The 21,537-nt window shown below is 39.1% G+C and overlaps 1 protein-coding gene across 12 annotated transcripts in view; it reads left to right on the top strand.

Annotated features, from left to right (window-relative positions):
• HDAC9 (histone deacetylase 9) overlaps positions 1-21,537 on the top strand; it is a 499,339-nt gene that overhangs the window by 366,898 nt on the left and 110,904 nt on the right. For all 12 annotated transcript variants that reach the window (XM_076331372.1, XM_076331379.1, XM_076331374.1 and 9 more), the window contains 2 exons: positions 1,368-1,417; positions 16,261-16,368. In XM_076331372.1, coding sequence (XP_076187487.1) covers positions 1,368-1,417; positions 16,261-16,368 — 158 coding nt within the window. The remainder of the gene's footprint in view (positions 1-1,367; positions 1,418-16,260; positions 16,369-21,537) is intronic.

Raw genomic sequence — 21,537 nt, 5'->3', positions numbered from 1 at the left:
ACCTCTACTCTGACAAACTCCTGCAGCCAACATTTCCTTGCATGTCTGGGGCCATTAGGACTCACAGTATGAGAATACTCTGCATAGCCACTGCACCTGCATTTCCCCTGGTAGCTCCACAGGAGGTTTTGTTTGGCTTCTCTCGCACACTGTGCAAACTGATCAAAGGCCTCTAGTCGGTTAAAAATGCATCTTGGATTTTACTCGAAGTGTAAAAGCACTTTCTTTGTCTCAGACCTTGCAGTCTGTTCTCTCATACTTCAAAGATGACGGCTTATAATTGTCTCTATGCATTTCATTGGCACCTGCTAAACATGAGTAAGTGCAGCATTCGCCCCTTCCATAACAATGGGTGGCTCCTCTAGGTAACTTGAGTGATTCACTATCTAACGTTTCCTCCAGATGGCAAAGTTACAAAGCCAGTTCTGTGATACGGCAGGGGAAAAGCTTACGTTCTCTTCCACAGCTGCCTTAGGATCAGATTACATACTGGGATAGGAACGGCCTCAAATCCTGAGATCCTTACCCGGTTTTCATATTGTCCTTATCAAGACAAACAGTGAGTTTAGTGGTACAAAAAAAGAACACATGAATGAATAAAAAGTGAGTATAAATATTAAGATAAACCCTATCACATTATCTATTGTATAGAGCAGAGTAAGCCAGAAATTAGATTCTAAAGCCTATTAAGCTTTTGTTCCCTTTAGTAGAATGTGTTTACTGAGTAATACTGAAACAAGTAATATTTCATTTTATGTTTTTAAAATATTAATGTAGTCATCAATGGTATGTAAATGAAGAGAACAGCATTTTTGCATAGATAGGAAGACTAAGGCTGCAATTTTCAAAGGAAGAACTCTTTTGGAGAGATGAAGTTAAGAAATTAGTTATCGGTTTCATGCAAGCTTAATGAGGTTCCCTCTGTTGTCAGTGAAAAGAAACAGACACTTCTCAAGTATAATTCATCCCATCAGTCATCTAGGCTGGGTAGAGGTGCCTACCTCACTCCACTGGCTGTAGAAGAAGCTGAGATGACTAGCTTAGACAAGCTGCTTATCAGCTACAGATATCGGGATGATTAGTCGCCCTAGTTCAGAGTGACTTTCTGTGGAGATTCGATCATTATACTCCTTTGAAATTACTGCTTACCAATCTTAAGATTTGTCACTGTTGCAAAAGAGTACCTTACATGTCCCATGGCTGATTTGCTTTCTAAGTACTATTAACATTTTTTATTCTAATATATGGCATTTTCATTGTGTGATACCGAAATCTGAATTAAAGTGTGATTACTGTTCCAGTATTTAAATGTCTTTTTGATAAATGGTGCTTATTGTTTCTTTTTTTTTTTTTTTTTTAATATATAGGAAACGTGTCTCAAAAACTCTTTTCCTTGTTGCCTTGTGGGGGACTTGGGGTAAGTAGATGTTTGTTTTTTCGCAAGAGGGACAGCACGCAACATATGTATTCATTCATGAATTCTTTAGCACTATTGCATTATCAGTTCAAAGTCTTCAGAAGCTGGTAAAAAATGTAGAGATGAAACCTCAGCCATTATCATACTGTGTTTTCAAAGGCACAGAAGACAGTACATTACAATAAGCAGATGGAACAGTTAGATAGGAACATGTTTTGTGATAATGTGCACATTTTTTAGTTGTTACACTTTGGGTTTTTTACATGAGCTCTATTTCTGAGGAAAGTAACATGGGTGCAATTGTTATAGCAGAATGAGCTTTGGAGAAGCTGTTTTGTGTACTGTTGAAAAGTAAATATAGCTTCACATTTCTAAGAAAGGACCAAAAAATTACCAAAGCTAACATTTAGCATGAGAAGTGCTCACTAGCTGCTAGCTAATAACTTGGGTGTTTTTAAGCTAATAAATTATTTGAGCATTTTTATGTCCTGTTTTGAAATGGATTCATTCTGAAATACAAGCTTGCGAGTATTAGGACACAGTAGACAAAAATCTGCAGACAAAAATGCGTTGCAACACTAGGTAAAAGAATTAATTTAAATTATTGAAAAACATGTAGAATGGAGAATTTCTGCTGATGCTGGTGTCATGCTCCTATTAAATTCTAGTGAAGATAATACCAGGGAGAAATAATTTTTCACATACAGGGGGTTCTCACACAAAAGTATTCTACACTTTTGGTCCAGCTGTGTCCATTATTTACTGATGTTAGCAATATCAAAGTGAAATGATGATATTACTAGATATTGATGGGCTGGCTGGCTGATGTATATATATTTTAGTTCCCTTTCACTGTTTCTGAGTATACAGGAATAAAGCCACAACCTCTGGAGGTCAACTTCCAATGCAACCTTCTAAAGTTTTATTTACTTTTATCCTTCACAAAGGACAAATTCCATACCATGCTAGTCTTGTTTATAGTGGGGTTTTTTTATTATGAGATACCTGACAGAAGAAATACTCATTTTGTAAGGTTTTAACACATGAAAAAGAAAAATTCCATTTTAGCTTTCAGTTTTTAGTTATGTTTGAGGATTTCTGAACTATGAGTTAAGGAACAAAGAATCAGGAAGTGGTAATCATTCCAGCTCCTCTACTGTGGACTTATCTTGCTGAGGATTTTGCCTAAATTTTGGAACTTAGTGACTAGCAACTTACTAATTTTGAAACGTGGGGGTCATTTCTGTATGTGGATCACCTAACATTACACATTGACACGTAGACATGTATGTCCATATGCACCTCTGTGCACTACAGTGTGCACATGTGCACACACACATGCATATATGCACATTTCTGTATAAAAAAAGATAATTTTTCACACCGTTGCAGTTATTAAGAAGTATAGAGAAAATTGAACAAGAGTTGAATAAAGTTGAGAAAGGATGTTGTTCAGGCTTCTGACTAAAAAGAAGCTGATGTAAAATTTCTTGACAAATCTTTTTGAGGGCTATGGAAAGTAAATAGGACTGTGGTATGCTTTGAAAATTAAAGTATAAGATTTTTTCTATGAAACAAGTTATTGTGGTATTAAAAAATCATGAATAGAGATGTGCTTTGAAATCCTTCTACTAATGAAAGTATGTTGTCCATTCTAAAGCTAATGCAAGTCAGAAATGCTCAGTATAACTTCATTGCTTTAAGCATTTAAATTTATCTACACTTTTTTGAGTCTGTTTGCTTTATTTTTTATTTAAAATCATGGAAATTGGATTAAAGAACATGCTGTAGAAATGGATCTTTTATTTATTTTTTTTCTAGTTGGTTTGCCTTTCTACATATTATTATTGTCAGGCTTGCTGTGGGGCTCTTTTAAAGGAATGGGTTATGACCTTTTTCAAGGTAAATAATCAGATTAGGAGCTCTCTTTCAGTGATATTTAGCTGTCTATTGGTTAAGATGAGCTCTGGGAAAGGGAGCTGCTTCAAACTGTGTGGAAAGCAATTTTTAAGTTTACTTTCAAAAATGATGGTGGAAAGAAAGAAGAATCATTGCTGCTTAGTAGCTTTCAACTTAATTGAGGGTTATAAAGCAGTAATCAATGTAAAGCAGTAAGAGTAGTTCATGCAAAGATTTTAAGGAGGGATGGAAGAATTAATTTTAGTTTTTTTCTCATTTATTTTCTTGCTTGCTTGCTTGATTACTTGTTTGCTGAAGAATACAGTGAGGAAGTATTAAGAAAAAAAAGAATTCCATTCTTGCAGGAGACTTTATGGCTGCCTCTTGAACAATGGTTTTCAGAGCTCTTTGATCTTATTGTCTTCTAACCATATGGGGACCTTGCTGGCTGTTCTTATGCAGCTCTTCTATTATTAAATAGATTAGTGGTTAGACTACTCACACAGGGGATGGGAAACCTAGGCTCATTTCTCTCCACTGCCAGGCTGGATTTAATATCAGAGCCCCCATCTCTTAGCGGATGTTGTTACCACTGAGGAGATCATAGACTGTTTCTGGTTGGTGACCCTCACACCGCGCGCTGAAGCTGTGCCACTGTTGGAAAGAGCGCTGGCCCAGAAAGACAGAGCATAAGCAGGATAAAGCCCATGTATCTAAGGCTATGATCTACCTATCACACGTTTATAAATAATGTGAAGTCCTAGCCCTGAGAGCCCCTGCTCCACAAACAGCTTATGTATTTCGCGTGAAAGAATCACTGGACAAAATGGAAACTGCGCTTGGAGCAAGGACTGGAACCTAGGACTTCACAGGCATTGAAGTCATGATCAGCTGATGGGCTATAAAGACTGTATCGGCATGAGTGTAGGATGGCTTGCATTGTTCACAAAGGTCCAACTAACCTCTAACCCTGAATTCTACTATATTATTGATTTTGTTGTTCCCTCTCTTCTAACAGCACCAATAAACTGCAGTCAAGATCAGGGATCCTCTTCTTTGGACATTACTTGCAGTTACAGTAAAAGAAAGTTTTTTTCAAGAATTTTGAAAAGCAAACAAAAGGCAGTGTCCATAACTAATATTTTCTGATCCTGTTCCATCATGGCTTTAAATCTTTTGTGGCAGTGCAAAATGCATGTAAAGCTACTGTTTACTGATTTTGTAAACATTTTTCATCCATATGAGTTTTCTTTCAAGTAGTGATAAGGACTGATTATGTCAGGGTCATTGGCGAATTTGGCTTGGTATATGTTAGGCTTTCAGAAGAAATCAAACAATAAACTTTATAGTTTTATAGGAAACTATATAAGTAATAATTAGGTCTCTTATCTAAGAGCACAAAGCTGTTTTATACTGACAGCCAAACTGAACAGATCTCACAGAGAGAGAAAAAAAACTTATCTAAATCTAACCTCCTAAATTTGCCCATAACAGGTTTTCTTTCAATGATGGTTAATTTTTTATCAGAGGACTACCCGGGGCCAGCAGTATAACATCCGCTAAGTATGGGACCTCCCTCTTGCAGTAATGCTTTTTATTCTTTTTTCAAGCTTAACTTTGTCCCAGAACCAACTGTTGTTAAAGAATTCTAATACCGGGGGGATGAAATTCCTTGTGTTGGAGAGAGACTAGCAGCTCTATGGCCAGCAGTTTTAATAACAAGAGCTGGTTTCTTGCAGCTGGTCAGAGGTTTGGAATGTGAAAAGTTTTCCAGGAGAGGTGGGTAGATTGCAGGTGAAGTGGCCAAATGGGGAGAATAATCACAAATTACTTTTTGGTTCTGCGGATTATCAGACCATTCCACAATTTTTCATCTGTAAACAGCCACTAGAGCTGTAACTGATCATTTGATCAATGCATCCATCTATTGCAATTCCTCCCCTTCTGTTGTGCTGTGAAAATGACAATAAGAGAAGCAGAAATCTACTTTTAATGGGAATAAGTTTCATCTCCTTGCCTCAGTCTGTCACTAAAAATAGTGATTGTTTTCCTGCCTGTTTGACCTGCTGCTGTGTGAAGAAATCTTGAAGTCATTTCTCAGCCATATTTTTTTTCTAGTTGATAGGCAAAAAACCCGCAAAAGCAAAGAAGAGCAGGCTTTTATGATAATGTCATCATCGGCTCCCAGCTTCAAACACTTCTGCGGCTTTTGAATTGTCATTTATAACTTGGAACTGAACCGACCCATAATTCCCTTGATGCATTTAGAGAAATTGATAACAGACTGCTTCTTTTATGGCTCAGAGGAGGCAACTCCAATCACATCACTATTGGCAGTCAATATTATTTTCTGACATGGTTGTAAAAGTATAAAGGGGCTTATGGCATTTGTTTAGATGAAGAATGGGCTCTCAAGCTGTGCTGGGGTTTATGGGTCCAGATTACTGAGAAGCAAAGGGAATATGATGTTTGCAAACAGGATATGATTTTATTTAAGTTTGGGTTTCATACGTTGTTCCCTGGGGATTGTCCTGCAGACAGAAGAGAATTTCACTTTTATCATATGAAATTGGGCAGTTATCCAATCCCCCCTGCTCTCCCCCCACCCTCAAAACACACTGCTCCAAACCTGTAATGTGTAAAGTCAGATCTTTAAATTGCAAGAGGAGGACCCGAGGAAGAACATCACCCTGCAAGAAATCAGACTGTTGCACAATAGATGTTTAGTGAGCTGAACAGAGTGGTTCATGGGCTAAATATTGAGCCAACTGAATGGCTAAGAATGGCTTCTACATATTACGGAAAGTCCGTTGCATTTCCTCTAATTTTGCTGTTATGGCAGTAAAACACAGATGAGATTTTCTGCTGGGATAAGCTGGTCTTGTTTCATTAACTGAAATGTAGCTTAAATCTTTCATTTCAGAAAAGAATTTGGCCTGTAACTGTCAAGAAAAGAAATGTAAAACTATAAAATCTCTCTACATTTTTACAAAACTTACAAAATATTCATATTTTCTGAATGTTTAATTTCTTCCTGGCATTCCTTGCTGTGGTAGCTGGACAGTACTACTTTTTGTCCTGACCACACAGGAAGAAAAGCAGTAAGAAAGGCAAGATTTCACTAGTATACAACTTTAGTAAGTCATCCAGGCAACAAATTGTTTTCTGCTGCTTCTCATTCTTCCCCTGATCTTCTCAGTCTGGGCCCAGGAAGAATTTTCAGCCTTTACACATTATGACTCTTCATTCCTCTTATTTGTATAAAAGCGAATGGTACCAACCTGGTTCCATTACCATGGTACAATAGAGTAAAAATTAAGAAAGTATTGGCGATGGCATTGTGCCCTTGTAGCAGATTTTAGGCTCCAGGCTCTTTAGGGGTCTTTCCTTATATCTGCATCCAAATCTGGCTGTAAAGAAATCAGACTGCCTATGGTTTGGGCACTCAAATTAAATATCACCTCCACACAGGTGTTACAATTAACTTGTGTCCCTTCCCCTATATCCCAGGCTGTACCAAAATAGGTATAGTCCTTTCACAATATCAACCAAAAATATGTCTGTTCCCCGGTTTGGGGAAAGCAATGTGCTATTCCTAGAAGCTTAGCTAATCAATATGATGTCTTCCATTGTGAAATCATTAATATACCATGCTGCCAATATATTCACCTATTAATTTAAACTACTTGCCTGAGTGACCTTATTAACCTACCGAAATGTGCCAGTTATAACATTTTGGAGCAGATTCCAGGAGACTTCTGGGAATAAAGGACTTGTTTACCTCCTAAGCCTCTCTGGCAGCTACACCATCCCTAAAGAAATTCCAAGATTTAATCAAAACAACCTCACAGGCACATTATACTTTAATTGATATATTTTGCATGACTATTTAGGACTTACAGTTACACAGTGACTGTGTGATATTTTCTACAGAAGTCATCAAAATATGTGGTCAAAAAGGCCATCCTGGTACCACCCCAAAGCACAATTTAAGACCAGTGGGGATGGGACCAGAGTGAGGGCTGGAGGTTTGTCATCCTGGAGCATTCAAGAGTCTGCATGCTCAGTCACTTAGTGCAGTTCCAGATAAACCTATTTAGGCTACCCACAGGAGGAGGGAATGAGGATGTAATGTACTCCCAGCTGCTCTGGTGAACGCACTTTTTGGGTGGTATACCCCATCAGTTCTGCCATTTCATGAGAGCCAGCTGTTTCAGTGGACTATGTTTGGTAGGAACGGACCAATTGACATTACACTTTAGTCAAGCTCTCTTAGGCATAGAGGATTGTAACCTTTATAGCTGACAAGCTCACAGCTTCCTTGAGCAGGCAAACTAAAGAAGAAATAGGGAAATGAGAGAAAAAACTGCACATTTACTTACTTTCAGTTCAGAACAACAGTTCTCTGAAGACTCACTTGTCCAGCTTCACATACCTAATTTTAGACAAATTACTGAAACAGCCAAAGCAGAACCCTGACCACCCTTGCTTGCCTATATAACCATTAGAGAGCCACATGCATCACTAGAGCAGGAGTCAGTCCACCTAAGATCAGAACTGACTGGAGGTGCTTGACTCCCTTCATTGACAGGGACTTGAAGCAATTAAGTTCCTAATTTTAGGCACATTCATTTTAGAAAAAAAAAAAGTTGACAAGTGTGATAACATGAATCTGGATGATCAGAGCAGGAAATAGATATTCTTCCTTTACTGAGGTACAGAGACGTCATCTCTGAATCTGGAAAGTGCAACAGTGTCTCATCTCTGAGACACTGAGGGAGGGGACGCCACATTTAGCATATCAATACCATGGCCACAAAAAAGGAAAAAATCTCTTCACACTAAAGGGCAGATATTTTGTCCCATTCTTGTCCTTTCATGGCACTGAGGTGGCCCTGTACCATCCACCATGGAGCTTGATGTTTAGACCAGTGAGAGGCGAAACTGTTCAACTGTGAGACATAGTTCCTTGGCATTGCGGCAGGCAGAACAGAATATTTTAGAGTAGTCCCAACCTGCTTTAACTTGCAGCAGGTAAGGATAGAAATCTCAGGGGTGGTAATCTGCCAACTCATCAAATACAGAATTTGGTCCCTTAGAAAATTGTTTTTGCCCTTTTTAACAGAGGACCATTTTTCCTTGGTACCAGAGACCAGATTCAAATTGTAAACAAAGATAGAGCGCATGGAACACAGAAAATTATTGTGAAGTTAATGAACTACCATAAAGTCAAACCTTTAAAGGTCTTACCTCATTTTGTGCATTTCCTAAAAACTATTGTGTTGCCAAAGGCCAGCATTATGCAAAGAAGCTTTCTTATTTGCCAGAATATGAAACATTTTTTATATTTAAAAAAAAATATGTTAAATATAAATAGTGGAATAGTATCATATGCAATTTACTAATACTATTCACTCTCTCCAGACTTAATCACACACACACACACATATGGATTTGATGGGAATTCTGTAACTAAAGCAGAATTCACATTTGCACTTCACATCATGTGTTTATTGATAGAATTTAGGCCCCAAGATGGACAGAAAAGCTCTCTGAAGAGGAAATGTTCATGTGTTGCTTGTCTGAATAAACACCAGGTTCTAGCATAGCTCTATGGTGGCCTCTAACATAAAGATCATCTATATCCAAGAAGAAAGCTGAAATGCTATGTATTGCTAAAATGTGTTCAGCAGCAAATGATGAAACTTAAAAAATAAGGCTTGAATTCTGCACATAACAGTTGTATTTTCTGTAACTGTATGCATTACAACCAGCTACACACTGTTCTGTCTATTTGCCCATGAACTCCTGGAAACTGCATGATCAAACCTAAGAAGGCAGTTGCACAAGCATTTTCACACACTAATCCATTAAATACTAAAACAAATGTCAAGTTAAATTAATAGAGTACTCAGGGCAAGGTCTGAAAGTGCAGTAACATTTTTACAAGCATCTGGTGATATATGCCACATATCTGAGACTTGAATCTGGGCCTAAGTGTTTTATTTATGAGTTTTTTCTAAAAACAAGTTCTAATCCACATCTAATCCATGCTATCCTCCCTCCATTCCCCCTACCAATGAACACACATCACTGTTTCACTAAGGTTTTGAGATCCTTTAGGGTGTCTAATGTATGCTTTATGAGACCCAGAGATTCTGAATGCCTGTCATAAAAGTTAGTTTAAGAGAGTAACTGAATCAAACCATTTCTTCTAAAGATATCATTCTATTCAGGCTTCAGCTTGACTTAGCCTGATTCTTTTCTGATTCTCATTTTGAATACAAAGTTATTTATTTTTTAATACAGACCTCACATATTTACTTGCTTTTTTACAAACCTTCAGGTGAATTCTGTTTGTACAGAAGTAAGGGTGCTGCATTTTTATCAGTGGCTGACTACCACCACCAGTAACTCTGCTAGGCATTCAATTATTATTTTTTACTTAGAATTTTTTTGCTGAGTATTTTCTGAAAATTGGCTTTGATTTATAATAACTTTACAAGTTAGATCACTATTGGCAGGTAAAACTTGAAAAATGTTAAATATTCTACATACAGTGGGTACATGTACTGCCCACGTTCCTTGTTCTTACCCTGAAAGAGGCTTTTGGGGTTAGAATTAATACCCTCTAAAATTCTTTTTAGAAGTCCATTTCTATGAATGTTACTGCTGATAAATTCTTCTACTGGAATTATTCAAACACAACAGAGAAGCCAATGGAAGCCCAAGTGAATTCCACGGTTTTTGTTTAAACAATGATTTGTGAAGATTCTTTGAACTATTCATCCCACTGGAGCCTAAAAATCACATCCCCTTCACAATTTATTTGTAAACCACACTGGTAGGCAAGAAAGTATGAAAAGCTAATATTCTGGGTACTCTCTATGGCAGGCATTTTAGATTAAAGCAGCTGGAAACGCCTTTGACAGAACAAATCTCTGATGCAGCTGTAAAATAGCAGTAAAAATAAAGGAAGCTCACTGTACATATTTTTCCTAAAGTAGCCCACTTTTACACACTTCCTGTATGCGGGATTTATGGAAGAGACGTCAGCCATGCAAACTTTTTCTCCTTTGTTCCTTAACGAGAGACGTGGCTGACAGGCCATTCGTTAGAGGTCGTTCCTTGGAGATGATGTGCACACCTTCGCTTCTTTAGTCATGGTGAGATGAAACAGCAGCTGAGAAGCACGTTGAGGACCTTTTGCTTCTTAGTGGAAATCACGGAGGTGATGAATGATCACCAGGACATCTGTAGGAGTGGGAAGAGAGCTATGAGCGTGGCACCTGGGAAGCTGCACTGCTCATGGTCAGGAGCAAAGTATTACAAACTTATGTGCTAGCGTTTGCTGGCACCAACTGTCTCCAAGAATGACAAACTCCTTGCTGGAAGTGATAGCAAAATGCCACACACAATTTTTAGAGGTTGCAACACTTCAGGAAAATATTTAATTTCTATTTTCATGCCAGGGAAGTAAAAAAAGCCAGTGATGGAAACATGTTTGCTCTGGCATAAGTGGAAGAGTGTGAGACTGAATGCTTTTAAAGCTAAAGCACAGGAATTCGCTCTGCAATACACTTTTTATTAAATTGCAATATCACTGAGGAGGTCTGTAGTCTCCTGTATTATTTCTCACAGATTTCTTAATCAGTTTGTTTACTGCATATAGCTACACTGTTGTTAGCTGACTAGATTTTATTTACCTCTCAGTTTTATAACCACTTATATCAAAGGACAGCATTTTTTTTTTATGTAGTAGTTTTTCCAGATTTGTGTTGAAATGTATCCATCTAAAATGCATACTGGATTAACTTCCATCCAAGAACAGTTGAGCCCAACCTCTGCTCTTTAAAGAAAGGGCAAAGAATCCTTTTAAACTACTGTAAAGAACTGCTACTTTTTAGCTCGTTGTCCAGGATATTTGACACATAGAATACAATGCTATCAAAGGATCATCACAGGTCAAAATTTCCATGAACAGGTAGATGACAGATTGCATTTTTGAACTATTCTCAGAGAATAAGTAGAGTATCTCTGGTAGGGACATGTGGTCACTCTAGGAGGACTGGTTTTGATTTTTATGATGGCAACAGTTGTGCAGAGAATCCAGAGCAGGATGAGCGATTCAGTATATTTTTAATTCCTTCTAGTGAAAGGAAATGAGTGAAATCAGAATTCCACTGCGGAAGCTGGATTTATGTTAAATCGCAAATTGTGTGTACGTGTGTGTGTGTGTGGGAGAGAGGGCAAGCTCTAGGATGCTTTGTCAGAATCCATCCCAAAGCAGTAGCTTGGGCTCTTTTTTATATTGCCATATAGTTATCAGTGGATGTGTATTTAAGGCAACTTCAGAGTTTACAATAATTATTTAAGCAAGAGAAATAACTCACACAGATGAATACGCCACGCAGGGTGTGAAAAATGGAAGGGTGTGTCAGACTGTGAGCAGCATCTCTATTCAGCAGAACTGTGATCCAGTGACCATTAGACAGATCCCAGGAGGTTTCTGGAGGAAGGAGGACTGAAACAGAGGATGAGGAGTGAAGAGGTTCTCCAGCAGGGGAAGGGACAGATAAAACAAAAGGCGGTTATAAATATCTTTTTAAAATGCTTTAGAATTACTATTAATGCTGCTACTTTGCCTCTCTGAGGTAGGTTCCAGATAAATGTAAATAGCAGGACAAGTAACATTTCCAGTTTCAGCAACTGGTGATTTCAGAAAAGCCTTTAAGTAAACAATCTCTCTCTCAGATGTATTTCCATATCCTTGCTCTCCACCTTCACATACACGTGCCACAACCTGAGCACAGTATAAGGAGTTGGTAACTTTCAAACTTTATAGTCACTCTTCCTTAATATGAAATATTCCAGCCATGAGGGGTTACGATACAAGCTTTCTATCTGCTGAAATGTCTCTGCTGCAAGGCTTCTTGTTTCTTAGCTTGTCTGCAGTACGCTTAAAGTCTTCATTGTGAAAGTCAAGTTATCACATAGATATTTCTTGCAGGAAGCATTCATATCAAGTTCTTTTTGTAGTGGAAAGCAGGGAATTTCTGCACACAGGGCTTGAAACATTAGTCGCATTCAGTCAGGAAAAGTTACCTACATTTCTTTTCACTTAAGTCATTCCCTTCCTCTTTAATGCCTCCACATCCACTTCAGGGACAGGTAGCTTAATTTCTATCATCTGTAGCTTTACAGAGTATTAGCTTTGCTACACATGCCAATGATTGAGCTATACTAGATGTGCTTGAAAAAGCCTACAACCTACAGTGCTCATTCAGGAAACTCGGAGTGAAGTAAATCCATATGTGTGTTAGAAAGTCAGTGTTCAGATAGGGCTCGTGTTTTCTGGCTCTTGGCGCTACCATGCACAATCCTTCTTTGAATAGCTGCAGCAGTGATAGGATTTTTGATAACAAAATCTGTAGTATGCTCATAGTTTAACACTGACATTTTGATGCTTTAAAACAATGTTCTTTTTCATTTGGTTAGACATTCAGAACATTTTCCAACCCTGACAATTTTTTTAAAGGACTCTTAAATGAAAATAATATATATAATTAAGCAGAAAAAAGGGGCTACGATTCTGTGTTAGAACTGGGCTACAAATGCTGTATTTTCTGTAAATTTTGTTTAAAATTTTCTGAAAAAATTCCTAATCAAGATAGGGCTTTTACTCTATTCTTCAGCTGCTCCAAAGCACTTGCAGAACAAAAATAACCTCTTACAAAATTCCATCTGACTTTTTCATAGTCTGTGATTCAGCAAGCATCACATTTGTCACAAATTCATGCATACTCAGCATCTAGATAGACTGTCAGATATATGTGATATATACATGAACTAGAACCAGAAACCACAGTGTCTAATCCTATTCCCTTTACTTGTATAAAATCCAACAATTTCATCTCACAGGAATAAAGAAAAGCATATCTAGTAGGATTTTACATAGCTGCATTTCATATACAGCTTGACAACCGGGCCAGATAGCAGCTGTAATTTTAATGGGTTTGCCATTTATATCACTATATTTCAACAGCAATTTACAAAGTAAACATTAAGTAGCGATAAATGAAAATCTCTGTTTAAACACCAGAAACTTTTAAGGCAATACATAGAACTAATAAAGATATAAAATGGAGTGAGATGGCATATTCCAGTCGTTACAGCTAAAGCGTTGGCTGTGTGATGAAAGTTTTTCTAGGTTGTTCTTCATGAGATGTTCCTCAGAAAGTCATTTTGCATGAATATGAAATAGAAATTGACATCTAAGTTTATAATACTGTGCCTTTTCAGGGTAATTTTTCATATCTTTGTTAGTTTTCTTGTATTATAATAACTGTGCACTAAGGTATGGAGCTGTATTTGGCTACCCCTGGCTTTGAGAGTTTGCCATTCGTTACAAGTACCATGCCCAAGAGATCAACTAAAACATCCTGAATTTCCTGTGTACATTTAGGTGGTCACTTTCGAAAATTCCTCAGGAAATGCTGTTTTGTTTCCTGATTGTCCATTTTTACTTCCAGTCCAGGTAAAATTAGGTAGCAGTCATTCAAGTGGTCTGAGGGAGATTTTTCAGTGGAAGATATTTGGTCTTATTGTCCCAGTTCAGTCTCCTCACACTCATCTGAAAGCAGAAAATGATAAATGCCGTATCCCGGCCAATACTCAGCGTTCGGCGGTTGGAGAGACTGCCGTCTCATGTGTCAGAGCAGACAACTGTCTTGAAGGGTGGGTACTCTCAAGCTGTGGTTACAATTTTAACTTAATCGGCCTTCCTGGAAATGAATCATAGTCCCTTTGAGGATGCAGGCTCCTGCTTGTGCCCTGGTGTACCGAGCAGCTGCCATTGAATCATTTTCATCAGCCACTCCTTCATGTTAACCTTAATTTGCTAGCCATAAAAATGGTAAGAAAGTACTCCCTCCCAGCCCTCTTGTTGATACTTCTTTATTTAAAGTACTGCACAGTATTTTTCCAACTTTATTATGGTTTGATTAAATTGATTTAACCGATGACCTCTACTTATTTAACTCCTTATTTGTTTTAAAAATGAAAATTGATTCACAGTTGCTTTAAAGCAATAGAGAGACAACCTGAAGGTCTGCCTAATGTTAAATATGTCATTTTTTTTTTACTACTTGGTTTCTTTCTTAGTTCTTGTTGTAATTTTCTTAGTTACCTATTGATTTGTGTGCGTCTTTGGGAAAGCTACTTAAATTCTTTAAACCTCAAGCTACCAGTCTGCAAAACAAATATAATAAATCATGCTGTATCAAGCTGATGATGCTTAATTGTGTTTGTATAATATTTTGAGTTTCTCAGATGAAAATACAGTGTGCTGTTATTACCGTTATTCTAAACTTTGCAAGCAAAATCCAGTCTTCGTATTCAGGTCTACTGTGAATACAAACTATTTTCATTAGTTCTGCTGCATGCACACAAAACTGATCGAAACGATAGAAAACTCACGTCCAGTACATTGAAAAATAAGATCACTTTAGTAGCTTGAAATATAATATAATTGTAACAGTAATGGCGAAGACATTTGACAGGTGTAGAGAAGATCAAGCTTCTTTCTGTTTCAAATGACTAATCAGAGAAATTCCTCAGAACCTCCAGAGTCGAGTAGCAGTTACATCCATTTTCAATTACTTGATTTCTTTCTTTCTTTCTTTCCTTCTTTTTTTCTTTCCTTTTTTTTTTCCTTTTTTTTTTAAAGAAATTAGGAACAGAAGCTTCTGGTTCAAACTGAAAACATATCTCAGTGTGCTTGGAAGTTATCCAAATAGCATCTGCCATAGTATTTTGTCTATCCCTAAACGTTTTTCTTTTCATGATAAATTTGTATGGTATGATACAATTAAATGCACTTCCCATGGAGCATCGAGGAAGTCTGGCTGTCTCTTTGGATGACTTTTTCAGACTATTTCACACCATCATGTCTGCTTGGCATAATATCATGTAAGGGATATACAACCTTTCACCAAAATTTTGGTGTGTTTCTGCAAATAAATAGTAACTAAAAATAGATTTCAAAAGTAAAATTTTAGCATACTGATTGAAGCTGTAGAGCAGTGCTGCTTAGCCATCTTTATAATATTTCCTTTGTAGTATTTTATCTTTATAATATTTTATCCTTCTATTTTATATAATAGTCATGTAATGTTTTACATGTCACACTTGCTCATTTAGAAGGTGCAAAAGATAATTTCCTCTGCTTTAAATAACCACATTCATCTGTTACAAAGAGGGACCTAAAGCCTTTCAGCCAAAACTTACTAGTTCGTCAAAACTGGAGGTACAGCAAGGGTCGCACTTTATTTTATTTATTTTCTGTCTGTGGCAATAGTGACTACCGAAATTAATCCAAACAATTAATCGTTCTGATTTCAGTCACTTAAAAATGACTCCTGTCTGGGTAGGAAAGACGAGTGCTTAATGCTTTTTCTTTTTTTTTTTCTTTTTAAAAGGGGTAAAGACCTGAGCCACTGGTGAGTTTTAGTGGCTCGGGTCGCCTGTGACAGCTGCTGGAGCCAGCGGTGGCCGTCCCCGCCGGACGCTTTGTCCCAGGGCTGGCAGGTCCCCGTCCCCCCGCCGCTGTGAGGACCCGGCGCACGGCATCTGGCGGCCGGCGAGCAGGCCCGGCCCGGCCCGGCCGATGTAACACTGTTTGTAATGAGAAATCTAAACAGGGAATGGCAGCGAGGCATGACAGGAATGTGTTTCCATTGGAGAAGCCCGTGCAGAGAAAAAGCATAAGCAAAGCCATGTCCAGAAGGCCTTTCAGCTGGCCAGGACGGAAGACTGATGTTATTGTACACGGGCTGTCACGCTGCCAGCCCTCCCTCACGGGTTTGTTTTCTCTCATGCTCTCCCTCTCCCTCTCCCTCTCCCTCTCTCCCCTGCCTTCCTCCCGGGGCCGGCTGTTTGCTCAGGTGGACAGTGACACCGTTTGGAACGAGCTGCACTCGGCCGGGGCGGCACGCATGGCAGTGGGCTGTGTCATCGAGCTGGCGGCCCGCGTGGCCTCCCGGGAGCTGAAGGTGAGGTCCGGGCCGCGCCGTGGGTGGGAGAGCCGGGGCGGTGGAGGCGGGGGGGGGGGGCTGAAGGGAGGCGTTGTTCAACCGCTCTGCTCTGGGGAGGGTGGCGGGAGGAGGGCCGGGAGGACGGCCACGAAGGTGTGGCAGCCCGGGCGGCTCTTCCAGGCCTCGCAGGGGACGGTCTTGCCGTCGGTACGCTGAAGCAGCGCTGGGTGCTTACAGCGCAGGGTTGCTACAGCCCGAGGTCAAGTTACTGTTAGCGTGCACGTCTCTGGCAAGTGGCTGCGGCACTGCCTTTTGAAGTGAATTTTAATTTTTTTTTTTTTTCTAATATGGTTGTTTAGTCACATGCGTAACCTCAGGATACCACCCAGAGAGAGGGGAGGCAGAGTGGGCATGCAGTGCAGGCTGGGGGGAAGAGGGAGGCGGCCGGTGAGGAGAGCGATGACCCAGGACGTGCCTTTCCACCAGGCTGACTGCCCCGCGTTCTTCTCCCTGGACCCCTTTCCTTTCCTATCTCCGTGCCGCGCGATCTGCAAGGCATGATGTACCAAACCCAAATTATCCCCAGTCTAAACAATTTATAAAAGCTCCAGACCTGACGGACTTTGACATTTTATTTGGTATTTTAACAGCCCTATTTAAAGGTACACCATATGCAGCCGGAGTGCAGGCTTGCCCCAATAAACATTGTTGGAGCTAACATGTCTCCTTAATGAAACTGTTTATTCACTTTCCAGTCCAAATACCAATGGATTCAGTCCTGTTTCCAAAATCAAGATAGAAATAAATATTTTAGAATTAGCATTGTATGATGATTTTTAAAATTCCAAATTGTATTTGAACTTGAGAATTTTCTTCCTGTATATCTGTCTTGTCTCAGTCAAAATACCTTAGCTACTTATTTGGGAAGGGGTACATATGTTTATGTGTATATATACACAGATATAGAATATATAGGTACATAAATGACAGCATTCTCAGGTGAAATGCAGTACTATAGCTCTGACCCAATCGAATGCAGTTACTAAACTTTCATATTCAGACACCAGAATCGTTAACCAGGTACTACAGAAAATGTACAAGTTTTGAAATCTCAGATCGAGGACAGGGCGCATCATATGGGATCCTGTTGTGCATCCTTTCTGACGGATACTTCATCCCCATTAAGCTTTTTGGGCACAGTAGGATTCAATACACAACTCACTGTGCATTATTGCCACCCAACAAGACTAATGAAAGTGAAGAAGGGTTTTTTAGTTAGTTTTTACCTTTGGCGACTGTCGGTCTCTAAGGCAATATAAAAGCAAGTTTTGATAAGACTAATGAGATATGTCCTATGTGCAGCTGACATGAGCAGAGTTTGCTGCAGAATCTTTACCGCTTACCTCTCTACATTTCTGGTGTCTTTCCACAGTGTGAATACTCTTGGTTGTTTATGTGTGTGTGATGGACAGCTGAAAAGAATCAAACATCAGCCACTATGAGATCTTGGTTGCTACTGGCATTGCAACAGTCTGTAAACAAATATTTTAAATTTAAACTAAATTATAGTTTGTAATTTACTGTAAAATCATTATTGATCCTATAGAATCTTTGTCTACAGTGCAGAGAATTGAAGCAGTCTCATGCAACCTCCAGCTGAGACATAGGAAAGGTAATTGTTCAATAGACGTGCCAAGTAGTTGGTTTATACCAAATCATCAAGAAAATAGGAATGGAAAGGATTTGCTGTGAAAGAGAATTGGGAATACTCACGCCATTCCTCACAGGTGTTTATCTAACCTGCTCCTATACTTCCAGCATGAAGCCCAATGACTTACATGCCACCATGCCCACTGTATGAACTAACAATCTGCATGTGGTATTTATAATTTAAGGTTATGGAAATGTTATTAAGGCCTGACTGACAGAAGAAAAGCATGCTAGCAGAAGTTCTGGAAATGCACCGATCCTGACATTAGCTATTTTGGCCAAGTCCTCCTATGTTTGCTTTGTCACTGCGTCCATACAAACCTGGGTTTTGCTGGCAAGTTGCTCCCAATACCTTCATATGGTAAACGACATTAGGGGCATTTTTGCAGTGTATTCTGGGGTTTTCTACATGGTGTTTAGGATGAGATTTTAGGTAGCTGTAAGATTTTAGCCCCACAGATCTGTATGTTCCAATCTACCTTCATGACTTTACATGTTGCTTTTCCATCCTGCTGCCATTTTTCCTCTGGAAACATGTGTGTTGCATTGATCAGCTGTTTCTAGTATAGGGAAAATGCCAATTCTGTATGTACTTGTGAAGATCTGACGGGAAGTAAGTGAAGCTGACCACTTCCATGTGCATTCATTGAGCAAATATGCATGTGAAGCAACAATTTGGGGCCTGTACTGTGAGCACTGAGTGGGAGGATTAAGCTCTGATGGGAATCTGGAATGATCTGCCGCAGCTTCAGAATCTTTGGATGACAAAAAAACGCCTTCCAAGAATTGTGTGTAAACTATAACAGCTCTGCAACATGTAAACAGCAAGATGAGAGCAGTAGAGAAACATGCTGTAGTTTTTCCCTGGAAGTTTACCACCGTGGATTGCTATCAGATGGTTCGCTGTCAGTTTGGTGTTGTCTTAAGAAAAAAAAGTAAATTATGAGACAGGACATACAGATTTGTTCTGAAATCCCACAGTTCTCTGAGAAGAGCTGCATGTCCTGAAGTTCACAGTGGCAGACTTACAATACACAGCAAGGACTTCCCACAGGGCAGTGCTCCAGATTGCAGCAGAGGAGGCAGTGGATTGTCTACCCGCTGCACTGGAGAATCACAGATGCCTTTTCCTGAAACAGCCACGGCGACATTAGGATAACCTCAGCGTAAAACTATCTTGCATAGACAAAGTCTGAGACAAGAAGCCTCAGGAATGAGAAACTGAAGTCATTCATTTAACAAGTGCTTTTCTGACATGAGAATTGTCAAATTTGTTGGTGTAGTTGGGTATGAGCAGCCCAAATATTTCTTACAGCTTGATGAATCAATATATATGTTTTTAAAAAGTCTAACGTGGTTTCCCTAAAATTAAAATGAATGTAATAATTTATTTTATGGACATGTATTCAATTAATTTAAAAAACAAATGATTTACAATACTGAAGATAAATATCTTCACTGCCTAGCTAGAGTGTAGAAACTCACAAACATAAAGTGCCCTGTATTGACTGGCATCTGACATTTAAAGTCCATTTCAGGAAGGACAGGACATTTCAATTTCTATGTTTATTCCGTGGTCTCTACTGATATCACTTGCTATTGCATAGGGTGGTAGTAATAGGTTTGAACTATAGGTACGTGCTGCTAAGAAAAGAGTTGAGACTACAAAATAAGTTATGAAAGTCTGCAGAACAATTAAGAGATTCACTACAGAGCTGGGCATGAGTCAAACTCATACACAAGGCAAAAGGTTCTTTACTTTATTCTGAATTTCCTGAGACTATCAGTCCCATTTCACACAGGTCTCGTCTGAGAACAGCAACATTTTGTTCATCTGATTTGGACAGTGTTCAAAAACTGACCAGGAGTTAAGAGTTCCCTTCACTGTAGTTCAAACCTCTTGTGAGACATCAGGTTTCTTTGATCTCCTTGACTAATGACGAAAGCATCAATATGACAGTGCTAAGCATGTAAAACAATAGGGTTTACTGAAATTCTACTGCTGCCGTAATAGTAAATTACTACGGGTTGTTTTTTTTTTTTAAATCAAGACAAATTGTCTCTTCTCTGGGGAGTCTTAATCTGGATGTTTTTTATTTGATTATATCAAACAATCAAAATTAAGGATTTTTGGGGCCGTCTGATAATATAATGAGCACTCATTGAGATGCATTTGATACAGTTTTAAGATAATTTTTAATGGAGAATGAAGAATCACACCACTGAAATATATAGTATGATAAATGTGATGTTATACTGAGTCGAATGCAATGCTTTTCCTTTTTTCATTAATTTATTTACATGTATGATGAATGTCATCTTGGCAACATTATAATAGGAGATGAGCCTAAAGATTGCATGAAAGTCACCCTTTTTTGAGGTTTTTATAATTTAGGAAACCTGCTGATGCATGATGAGGTATTTATGTTATATGGAATCAGTGCCACAGCTCTACCTTTGCTCCTTTCTCATTTCCCCAACGGATTTATGTAGATGGCTTTTAATAATCTGCTGGCTGACCACAGATCTTTAGAAGAGTGGAGTATGTGAAACTGGGTGAATATAATTCCACCGCAGTCATTAGCTATAACCAATAAATAATTCTAACAGATAAGAGAAGTCTTATGATATATCCCTTGGGGCTTGGGGAAGAAATACAGGTAGTGCCCTGCATATAATTTCTTGCATGCAGTATAGCTCATGAACTTGGAAATCATTGTCCCTAGCCTCTACCTAATGATCATACCTTCAGAAAGAGGGTCCTAAAAGATCTGCATCTGCAGAGAGATCATTTCTTTCCTGGAAGTGTTTGCTAAGGATCTCCTTCCTCTCTCGCATTGCCCAGGAAAACAGAGATGTGCTAGAAGTATGCTGCAAAAGGAAATGGTGCATGTGGAGGCTCAGGCTATAACACACATCCTGTAGGACCCAAAGGCAGCTCTGCGACTCACAGTGTCCCAGTCACTGCTCTGCAATAACGAGGCAGATTTCAGGAGTGCGTGGCCTAATGGCTTGGTGGCACTGGGAGGTTCTGTCCTGACCTGCCTTCCCATTTATTTCCCAGCCCGGCCCGGCTGCTTCCCTTACATCGACTCTGGTGCTCAGCTCAGTTCACCTCCCCTCCCTGCCTGCACACTACCTCACTCACAGGCAGCTAGGCACAAAAAGACCCTCCCCTCGCCTGCACCCAGCTATCCTGAGCAGCAGGCGCTTCCCTCCTGCTGCTGAACTGGACGAGTACAGAGGTCATCCAAACCCCACATTAGACAAGTCTTAGAGGAAAATAAAGGAGGGTTTCTGCATCTGTGGTCTCTCCTGACTTTCAAATTTCATTTATAACTCTTAGAGCTTGCAGAGAATCTCACCTTTAGGACTTAGCTTGCCAAATTATTGGGTTTTTTTCTGAAAAAGTTTAGGTTGCCGATATTTCCATTTTGTTAACCAAATTATTCATGCTGATGCTGCCACCTTTTTTGT

The sequence above is a fragment of the Aptenodytes patagonicus genome, chromosome 2, assembly GCF_965638725.1.
Source record: "Aptenodytes patagonicus chromosome 2, bAptPat1.pri.cur, whole genome shotgun sequence".
NCBI classification, from domain to species: Eukaryota; Metazoa; Chordata; class Aves; order Sphenisciformes; family Spheniscidae; genus Aptenodytes; species Aptenodytes patagonicus.
Note: the sequence above shows the minus strand (reverse complement) of the source record. Positions and strands in the feature narration are given on the sequence as shown.